We start from the raw sequence: 11,058 nt of genomic DNA, 5'->3' as shown, positions 1-11,058 counted from the left end.
CCTCTGCATGCTTAGTGACATCCAGAGTGTTTCTTCTGACTGTAGAGTTAGAGTGGCAGGTAGTGCTGTGTGGATGACCAGCCCTGGTCATGCAGTAGGTAAGATCACACTGTTTGAGAGGCAGGCAGACAATAGTCAGGGCACCACTCTCCACACACTTGACTCCAAGCGGGTTCTACATCCGGCTTTTCATAGCTGTGGCTCATGAACGGCATGAACAGGAGGATCCTGGGTAAGCTTCTCCCTGTCCGGGGGCTAGAGCAGTTAATAATTCTATCTTGCCGGAAAGCATACTTCCCAGGTTCAGATAGATACCTGCCTGCCAACACGTACACGGATCTTTTCTTTCTTTCTTTCTTTCTTTTTCTTTTTTCTTTTTCTTTCATATGTCTGCCTTTATTGGAAACAGCAGGCGGACAAGTATAGCAATGGTAAAAAACTAATTTACAAAAGCAGGGACTTAGTGAGCTTCCTGGTGGGTACCCTTGGGGGCTCATAAATGGATGTCGACCCAGAGCAGGGGGAACAGGACTCCAAAGCCCATGAAGAGAGAGGCCACCAAGGAGATGAGGAGCTCTCTGTAGATGTCGCCTGTGCACTTGGTGGAGGTGACCTCGTAAACGAAGAACCAGGCGGTAAAGAACACGTCGATGACCGGAAGTACCACAGGCAGCTGTGGGAAGACAGCCGGGGTCACCGGGCTGGTGTACCTACTCACGGCCTCGAGCTCCATTTTGCCCCGCAGTGGCTAAATCACTGGTCCGCCATGGGAAGACTTGTTTCTGGTTCTTGAGATTTTTTTCTCTCTCTGCTGTTTCTTTTAAAGACCAAATTCATTTGGATACCAGGTTATTATTAAATACTGTATGTAAACATTAGGTGTGAATATATATGCAGATATGATCTGAGTAGAAGCAAAACTGTAAAATCTAATCAAGTAAAGTGAGCCTGTTGGACTCTGGGCGGATCTTGCTACCAAGAGCCTTTCCTTTAGGTAGTTTAGATACGTGTCAGGCACCAGGCTGGGAGGAGAGGGATGTTGATAGAATACCTGGAGGCGGAGTGGGGGCCGTACTACTTTGAGCAGAACTGCAATTAATTAAAGCGTACACAAGCTGCCTTTAAGTTTGTTCTGGCTTGGATTCTCCCTAGCTAACTGGCCAAGGACAATTCAGTCAGACTCTATCTCAACATCCCTTATTTTAAAAAAATCATGTTGACAATAATGCGTGTGCCTTGGCAATCATTTTAAGACTCAAGTGGATGATTTGTATATAATGAGACAAATGGTTTTGTGGATATGAGAAGACTAAAGCAGGCTTTTTTGGGTTCACATCTCAGCTCCACAGTTGGTTGGTGTGTCAATGTGAGCATATCAGTCTATCCTGTCTGAACCTCAGCTTCCCCATCTATAAGGTAAAGATAACCTTATTTCATAAGGAGTAAGGGCTTCACAACTTAACTAGTTATGATAAAGCCTGGCCCACAGTGCAGTTGCTATGGTTACAAGAAAAGATGTTTGGAGATGTTGGACGTTGTAGAGTAAATCACTAATGGGTACAAGTGCTGGGTACTCTCCAATGTATATAGATCCCCTCTCTGTGTTTACAGAATCCCTGCAAAGCAAGTGCCTGCGTTTATCTGGCCAAAGAGAACCCAGGAAGCTTATGATGGGAAATCACCGTGTCCCTTACCCAAGAGTCATCCCTCACACCCACTGGCTCATTTCCAAACACAAGTGCCCACAACCATTTCCAAGCAGTCTGCTCCTTCAGAGGCCAGCTCCTTGGACAGCACAAGTGTCCACCCCTTTGTTGATTTGCACTGAGGGTGGAATCCTCACACCGCACCCCCCCTCCCCACCACCACCTACCCACAACACTCACACAAAGGACCAGCCCCTCTGAGCTGTCAGCCTCCTCCTAAAGATCTAAAGACTGCCAGCCCTTCCCTTTGGTGCTGGCCCTGCAACCCACCCTCCTCCCTTCTGACTCCAAGCTTTTGTACATCTCCATCACCTGGAACACCTACATTTCTTGTTTAGTTTTCCTTTGAGCCGAACCATAGGTCACAAAGCATGGCCAAAAGGCTTGGAAAACAACCCTTAACGCCTCCATTTATTTTGTTTGTTAGTCGCAGTATTGGAGATTGCCTTTCTCAGGAAAGAGAAAATAGACAAGGCGACAGAATATTTATTACTCGGTGGGCCTGTTTATCTGACTAATCAGCCTCAAGCACTGGTCGTAGGTGAGAATGAGTCTGTTCTGTTCTTGGCTCCTGAGCATTAATTAGAGACGTCTTCTGCTTTCCCTGACATTCATTGTTTGGAAGAAACGGTTCCTGAAATGCCAAATTAGTTCACTACAGGACCCATTTTAATTTCTCAGGAATATAACCTTTCAACACAAGGCTTACGGTAGCTCTGAAGTTGATGATGCATTTGCTTTGGAAAACAGTGAGTTCATAAAGGTTTATTACAGGATAATGGGATATACATGGTATACTTCATAAAGGAGGCCTGCTATTACTGGATTAAACCATATATACATTCGTTAGCCTCTCCCCCTGCCCCTTTGTGTTTGTGTCTATGGAAGAATGGATGTTTCCTGGGAACTCTCTGAAAAGGAAAAAATATACATCTTTTTCCAAGTGAAAGAACTAATATTAAGGCTCTGGCATTTGTTTAGTTAGTTTTTTTTCCTTTTTTTGAGACAATGTTTCTCCGTGTAGCCCTGGCTGTCCTGGACTCTCTTCATATACCAGGCTGGCCTGGAACTCACAGAGATCTTCCGGCCTCTGCCCCGCAAGTGCTGGGATTAAAGGCATATGTCACCACCTCTGACAAGGCTCCAGCAATTTTTAATGAAAATTTTAATGTTTACACCTGAAATCTACTCTTTAGTGTCCCTTCCCAAAATCTACCAAACTGCTTTCAGAGGTTTCAACCATTCTTCCCAAAATCAGAACTCAGAACTCAAGAGCTCTGTAGCCAGACCACCCTGAACACAGCACATCTCATCAGAGCTGAAACAAACAAACAACAAAAACAAAAACAAAAAAGAACAACCAAACGACAACAACAAAACATTTCTCACCAGAAAACACAGCCTCCTTCTCCTAAGTACTGGGAGGGTTTTCCCTAACAAGAGTGTTTTGTTGAACACCTGTTATTTGCCCAAGTTTATGTCAATTTGACACAAGTTAGAGTCTTTGGAGAGGAGGGATCTTTGATTGAAAAGATGCCTGGAGGGAAAACCTGTAAGGCATTTTCTTAATGAGTGACTGATGGAGGAAGGCCCAGCCCATTGTGAGTGGGGTCATCCCTGCACAGGTGGTCCTGGATTCTATAATTTTGGTTGTGAGCCTAGCCTGTAATCCTAGTACTCTGGAAGGCAGAAGCAGGAGTGTCACTGTGAGTTCAAGGCCAGCCTGGTCTACAAACTGAGTCCAGGACCTACAAGGCTACAGAGAAATCTTGTCTCAAAAACAAACAAGCAAAAAGAAGAAGGAGGAAGAAGGGGAGGAGAAGGAGGAGGAGGAGGAGGACAAGGAGGTGGAGAAGGAGGAGGTGGTGGGGGGGGAGAGGGAGAGAGAGAGAGTAGTCTCAGCCATTTGGAATAGACTTTCAATTGGCTATAAACTCTTAGTGCTGTTCTCTGATGGGCTCCCCATGACAACATAAAAGCCACTCTTAGCCCAGGGACATACTGAGGCAGGGTACACAATGAATTTACCTTGTTATTTCAAAGAGACTCTGGGATGAAAACTCCCCAAATGCCCCGTGCTTTCAGAGATAAGGAAAAGACAGCTGTTTTCTTTTGGGGGAACAAGGTATCTTGAATGTGACAGTACAGTGGTGGGAGGTAAATGGAGGGATAAGAGTGAGAAGGAGAGAGGGGGTGTAGGAGGGCTCAGGAGGATGAAAGTGTGCAGACTGAGAGAAGCAAGAGACACCTGAGCACTCTGTCCTGAGTGTCCATTCTATAGCCCGAGGCACTGGGTGTGACCTGAAGGCAACTGAAGCCTGTCCTTTCAGAGGCTCATGGGAGGGCTCAGAGATTTGGTCTGAAAGGCAGTTGGAGGTTCCTGCAATATGCCAAGCATGAGCCAGATTGTTCCACCCAGGGCAGGGGTCAGGGAGGGGTAAGGCGGACCAAGAGTTGTGGAGCGTCTCTGGAGGGTAGTGGTGGAGGAACACCGAGAGGGAGGAGAGGCTCTGACTTCTCTGCTGACTGAGTTTTATCAAGTGTGGGGCGGGGCATGGGATGGTTGGGTAGGTAGATGATAGATAGATAGATAGATAGATAGATAGATAGATAGATAGATAGATAATAGATGGAGTCATCCTGGAGGCAGTACAATGTTTGTTCGTTCTAGAGACTGCTTGGGGAACAGGAAGGACTTAGGGTTAACCCGGAATGTTCTATGGTCCTCATGACCTTTCAAAGGTGAACTGAATTCTCACTTCATGTATACCTTGGAGCTGGGAAGTAGGTTGTTGGTCATGCAGAGGGGTGAGCCATGGGTCTTCTCAGGTGAGCTAGAGCTCTCAGCTTTATTAACATAACACCGTCTGATAACATCTTATCCCAGGTCCTTGTTCCTAGGCTTCTAGATAGTCTTCCCACAAGCCTCATGCATTGAATTTTGAAGAAGAGAAACAGTCAACCTGCTTTTTTTCTATAGGAAGTTGGCAGTCGTGTTTAGGAGATGGGTAGACAACGCATGGAAGACATATGAAAGCCATACTGAGCACTAGGAAGGAAGCAGCAAAGGAAGGACTGAAGGGTGGGTGGATGGGTGAAGGCAGCTTCCAGCACTCAGTGGCACGTGTTTGCGATCTCAGCATCTAGGAAGTAAGGGTAGAGGAAAGAGGAGTTTGAGGCCAGCTGGTACTACATAAGGCCTGCGTAGTTTGAATAAGGGTGACCCCTATAGTCTCATAGATTTGAATACTTGGTCACCAGGGAGTGACACTACTTGAAAGGATTAGGAGGTGCGGCCTTGTTGGAGGAACTGTGTCGCTGGGGGTAGGCTTTGAGGTTTCAAGAACTCAAGCCAGGCTCTGTGTCTCCGTCTTTCTGCTGCCTGGAGATCCAGATGTAGAACTCTCAATTGCTTCCCCAGCACCGCGTCTGCCTGTGTGCTGCCATGCTCCCCGCCACGATGAGAATGGACTGAGTCTCACAAACTGCAAGCCAGCACCAATGAAATGCTCTCCTTCAGAAGAGTTGCTGTGGTCACAGTGTCTCTCCACAGCAATAGAACAGGCCTTTTCTCAGTGACAACAAAAAAGAACGGTAGAGCCCTAGGTTAAAAAACTGCAGTATGATCAGCCTTGGAGGTGAAGGTCACCTCTGTTTGGGGTAACCACCCTGGCTACAGTACAGACTCCAGCCTGAGGGAGAGGAGTGAGTGGTGGATAAGGAACTCAATGAATTGCAGCCAGCTCTGACTCACCTGGAGGGACCTGGCTCCAGTCAGCCAGCTTGGGCCTGCAACTTAAAGCCTCTGTATGCAGAAGTCCATCCTGAAATCAGTCTCTCCCCTCCCCAATCCCCTGCGTGCCAGCCTGCCTGATCCATGCCCACCCAACCTTCTCTTTGAGAGCAGAACAAGTCATTAGCAGACAGGCCAGCCAGCCAGGAGCCACGGTGATAATGACCCGCATTCATTACCCACTGACAGCAGAGACTCAAGTGAAACTAATGACAAAGCTCTTTCCTACCAACAGGGACTTGGTGCCAAACTTCTTGTTGATGACACTTGAAAAATTGTAAGAAGTCATTAGAAAGCTTCTCCAAACTGTGTGTCTAGTGTATAAAACTTCTAAAGAGTTAGATTGTAGTGAGCAAGAGCCTGCAGATTTGTGGATCTGGCATAAGGCACCTCAAATGCATCGACAGAGTGTACAGGGATGCACAGATGATTCACCTGGGCTTGGCCATGACCCTTACACCTGTTCCCTCCAGAGCTTCTGGATCAGCAGTGTGGTAAAGAACTTCAGGCAGGTTCTTGATTTTGTAACATAGGTTTGTGGTCTATCAAGTTCTGTGGAACTGGAAAGCTGTGCAATCAAGGTACAATTTTTATTTGTTTGTTTTGGGAAAACCCAGTATTTCATGTTAGGTCTTGATTTTGTGTTGGTATTTATGTCAACTTGACACAGGCTAGAGTCATTTGGAAAGAGGGCATCAGTTGAGAAAATGTCTCCGTGAGATTGGCCTGTGAGCAATCCTGGGTTGTGGTGACCACCTCTGGGCAGGTGGTCCTGTTTTGTAGAAGAAAGCAGGCTGAGCAACCAATGGGAAGCAAGCTGGGAAGCAGACTCTCTACAGTCCCTGCCTCAGTTCCTGCCTTGAATTCCTGTTCTGGATTCCCTGTACGACGAATTTATAAAACGTAAAATGAATTAAACTCTTTTTTCCAAGTTGGCTTTGGTTGCTTTATTTACGACAGCAATAGAAACCCTAACTAAGACAGTAGGGCTGTGTTAGTGGTTCTCTTGAGCCCCATGGGGTCCATGGGCTGTGGATTGGTCATGTTGTAGATGGAAGATAAGGTCAAGGCTATATCATCTTATGTTCATGTGCAGGTTGGAGGAATGGGCGGTTCATTGTGACCTTCCTGGGAAAACAAAGTTTCCCCGAATAGTCAAGGCTTGACTGATTGGCACAAGGAGGTACAGCATTCCCTGCCTCCATGTGATGTGGCCTTCCACAGGAGGCAGGCCTGAGTTCTACAGGAAGCTGCTGTGGCCTCGATGCTTTTACACTGGTGCTCAGGGGAGGTCCTTCAGTCACTGAGGGCATTCAGCCAAAGGAGACTGAAAAGGCCCCACCTCTTCCTCTTTACATCTTAGATCATGAGGTGGGCATTTTTCTCCACCACACATTCTTGCCAAGATTTGTCTTGAAATTGCATCTGTTCTTTTAACATGTATACAATATATTTTGGTTATTTCCAGCCCCTTTATCTCTCTCCTCTCCCTGATAAGCCCCCCTTTTCTAAATAAATGTTTCCTAACTTTCTTTCTACTTCCATGTCTTTTTTGTTATTTTAAACAACTCTTTCTTAAGTTTCTTTCTACTTTGATGTCTTTTTTATTGTTTGATTGTTTGATTGTAACCTGCTAAGTTTAATCAGGGTTTCTTGCACAAGCGTGAATGCGTGGAGACTATTTCCTGGAGCATGGATAGCTTACCAGTGGCTACAAAACTGAAGAAAATGGCTTCTCCTCCCTCACCAGTCACTAACTGACAGTAGCTCATCAGGGTTGGTGGAACCCAGGGGCCCCTTCCTCATCTACGACTGAGAGTCCGCAGGCTCCATCTTGTGCAGGTCTTGTTGAGACAACCACAGCTGCTTTGAGTACAGTTGTGCAATGACCATATCACATCTAGGACTCAGTGGTTCCTTAAATTTCTCCTCTCTATTCTCTGTCCATACATTCTCTCTGCTCCCTTTTCTTCAATGGCCTCCCAGCCTTCATGTGGGATGCGGGATGGGTACAGATTCTTCTTTTTAAGATGGAGTATTCAACAGTCATTTACTCTCAGCACCCAGACCAGTGAATGAGTCTGCATTTACTTATCACCTACCACAAGTGGGAGTTTCTCGGACTAACACCTAGAGCAGCGCTAACATGGGTAGAATCGTGAATATTTGAAGGCAATTTGGCATCATGCCCATTTAATAAAGCAATAGTACCATGACTCTGCCTGGGTCTATGACCTTCCCAGCCATGGGCTTTGGGGGTGGTCTTTCTGGATAGAAGGTGGTACTGGCGAGGAGTGAACTTCAATCTTAACCCATCTGAGTCCACATTACTTCCCTTCCATGGCTAAAACGTTACTAAAGTCAGAGAGGCCCTCTGTCAACCACCACTTTTAGGCACAAAAGATGGCTACAATATCAGTTTTCGGCCAACATGACTGCAGAGGGCTACCTTGAGTCTTTCATACAAATTCAGATTTTAAAACAATATTTGATAGTGGCAGACTTTTTTTTATTTCAACTGTTTATCAACCAACTTGTAAGTAAACGCTGAAGCTACCTTTCAGAGGAATGGCATCAAGGAAATGTTGTTTTTAATATTTTCATTTTTATTACTTTTTTTTTTATCCCTCCCAGTTTTATGAGAACAATAAAACTTGATCACATTGGTAACCTGATCAGACTTCCTACTGTAAACCTGAAGGAGCTTTAAGTCTTATATTATGGTTATTTGTAGTTAAGCTCTGGAAGCCAGTGGGGTGCACACAGGGAAGGAATTGGTCAGACTAATGCCAGATGCAAGGCTGTGCTATAGCTTCCAATATGTCTGCTGATATCCAGCACTTCCGAGGCCAGGGCCAGTCCTTACAAGGCCACATGCAGCCTCAGCACTGATGTGCAACTTACAGGACCTACAGTTACCAGGACTTCCGTTATCTGATGCCAGCTCACCATTCAGCTGAAATGAGAGCAACAGTTTCATGGACAGAATAGCTGACCAGGGCTGTGTGGAAAAAAGAGAAAAAGAAACAATGTTAGAGAGATGGTAGCTAGTGGCTAGAGAGGTGGCTCAGTGGGTAAGGGTGCCTGGCGTACAAACATGAGGACCTGTGATCAAATCCTTAGCACTCGCATAAAAAGACAGCTGTGGTCACATGCTCCTGAGACCTCAGTGTTGTGGCGAGTGAAGACAGGAGGATGGCTGAGGCTTGCTGGCCACCAGCCTACTACTGAGGGTTCATAGCGAGACTGTGTCTCGAAGTAATAACGTAGAGGGCAGGCCTCTTCTGGCCTCTGCACATGATGAACAGGTGTGATGTCTAGTTTTGTGTCAGCTTGACACAGGCTGGAGCCATCAGAGAGGAAGGAGCCTCAGTTAAGAAAATTCCTTTATATGATCAGGCTTTAGGTAAACCTATAGGACATTTTTAAAATTAGTAATCAATCAGTGGAGAGTCCAGCCCATTGTAGGTGGTGCCATGCCTGGGCTGGTGGTCCTGGGTTCTATAAGAAAGCATGAGCAAACCATGAGGAGCAAGCCAGTAAGCAGTGCTCCTCCATGGCTTCTGTGTCAGCTCCTGCCCCTAGGTTTCTGCCCTGTCTGAGTTTCTGTCTTGACTTCATTAGATAGTGAACAGTAATGGCAAAGCAGAAACTGAATAAAGCTCCTCTCCTTCAGGTTTCTTTGGTCATGGTGCTTCATCGCAGTATGAGCAATCCCAGCTTAGACAACAGATGTGCCCCCACACACAGATACATGTTCATCCACCACACACGTTATATCCCCTGCACAGGCAGCAGCTGGACAGTCTTCTCCAAGAAGGCATTGTCTCACCGACCACAGCCTTCTCCAGCAATGGACCTGGAATAAGTTGATGGTCATTTATTGGGGTGTACAAGGTGATGGTAGGCCCAGAGAGGGCACAACAGGACTTCAGACATGGTTTGGTGAGGAAAGAGAAGGTGAGAAACATTGGCTCAAAACTAACACTAGGAAATGCCTTCTGGACTGCCTGGGCTTGCAGATACTGGAACTTCTTCACCCAAGAAGCTGTGACCTATTGCGGACTCAGACACATAAGCAGCTTAGTGCTCAGTGCTGGGACACCATGCTGGAGGCAGGCGCACTTGTCAAGATGGGACCCACACTTATACATGTGCTTGAGTCTCATTGAAGGGGACAAGTTTGCCCAGAGGAAACCTGGTGGAGACGACCAGTCAGGATACATGAGCAAAGTGTGAAGACATTGCCTCCTTGCGACCTTGGGATTCCCCACTGTCTCCTCTGTACATCATGGACCACAGGTTTGCTTATCATATCTTGCACTCACAAACCTAGAACTTCAGGTTCACTTTGCAGAGACCATGGCAAAAAAACATCAGGGCATTTTCCAGTGGGTGACTGATATAATGGGATTATTATTTTGGAAACCAAAGAAGATGTTTCAAAACAAAGAAGGCAGGACAAGCTGATCTCTGAGACCATGTCACAAGTCGAGCTAGGAGGATTGCGTAGGACACTTGAAACTTCAGCTAAGAGGAGGCAGGGAGTATTTCTAAAGAGGAGGAGCTGGGATTGCTTCTTGTCTGGCCACAAAAGGAACACATGCACCTATCACACAGGCTGAAACTCTAGTCCCATAAGAAAATTAGTGAAGATTCTTCATAAAAACAAGACTACAGTATGTAAATGTGCAGGTGTGTATATGGATATCCAGATGAGGGGCTGGAGAGATGGCTCAGTGGTTAAGAGCCCTGTCTGTTCTTCCAAAGGTCCTGAGTTCAATTCCAAGCAACCACATGGTGGCTCACGACCACTTATACTAAGATCTAGTACCCTCTTCTGGTGTGCAAGCTCACAATGCAGGCAGAACACTGTATAAATAATAAATAAATAAATAAATCTTTTTAAAAAATATCCAGATGAATGCTGGAGCAAACATCTGGACATTTAGTCTAGTTAAGTTGGGGTATGCAATTGACCATTGCTGTATACATTTAGGGAGGAGTTCCTGAACGGTTAGTATGGATTCTTCCTCAGGAATTAATACCATTTGGACTCAATTTCCTTTACTTATGGGAATAGACTTGTGACTCAGGCCCCTGTGACGGATCATACTGTCATCCTGGCAGGATTTGAAGTCACTTAGGAAACCAACCTCTTGGCTGTGTCCATGAGGTAGTGTCTAGGTTAGGTTAATTGTGGTGTGGCGCCCCACAGCAACTGGTGGTACTGTTCTCTGGCTGGGATCCTGAACTGACTTAAAAAGAGCAAGGGAGCTGAGTACTAGCATCTTCCCCCCCACCCCACCCCCCACAGCCTCCCCTGGTCTGCTTCCAGACTGGGGGTGTAACGTGGCCAGCTGCCTCAAGCTCCTGCTGCTGCGGCTTCCTCAGCACAAAGGATCGCACCTCAAACCGTGACCTTTCCTCCTCAAAAAGCCAATCAATCAATGCTCCATCCTTCTATAAGTCAAGAGACTTCAATAATACACGCCCACATGTTTCCCTCAGACAGCCTGAATCTAACACGTTGCCACTTCATGCAGCCAAGTCTTGCTT

At 46.2% G+C, this 11,058-nt stretch overlaps 1 protein-coding gene across 1 annotated transcript; it reads right to left on the bottom strand.

The window, feature by feature from the left end:
• Positions 1-493: 493 nt before the first annotated feature.
• LOC127189958 (transmembrane protein 258-like) lies at positions 494-733 on the bottom strand. The gene has a single exon (XM_051147013.1). The coding sequence runs from the start codon at positions 731-733 to the stop codon at positions 494-496; it is 240 nt and encodes a 79-aa protein (XP_051002970.1).
• Between the last annotated feature and the right edge of the window lie 10,325 nt (positions 734-11,058).

This window comes from Acomys russatus, chromosome 5 (genome assembly GCF_903995435.1).
Source record: "Acomys russatus chromosome 5, mAcoRus1.1, whole genome shotgun sequence".
In the NCBI taxonomy this organism is placed as follows: Eukaryota; Metazoa; Chordata; class Mammalia; order Rodentia; family Muridae; genus Acomys; species Acomys russatus.
The sequence above is the reverse complement of the archived record's forward strand: the minus strand, read 5'-3'. Positions and strand labels throughout refer to the sequence as shown.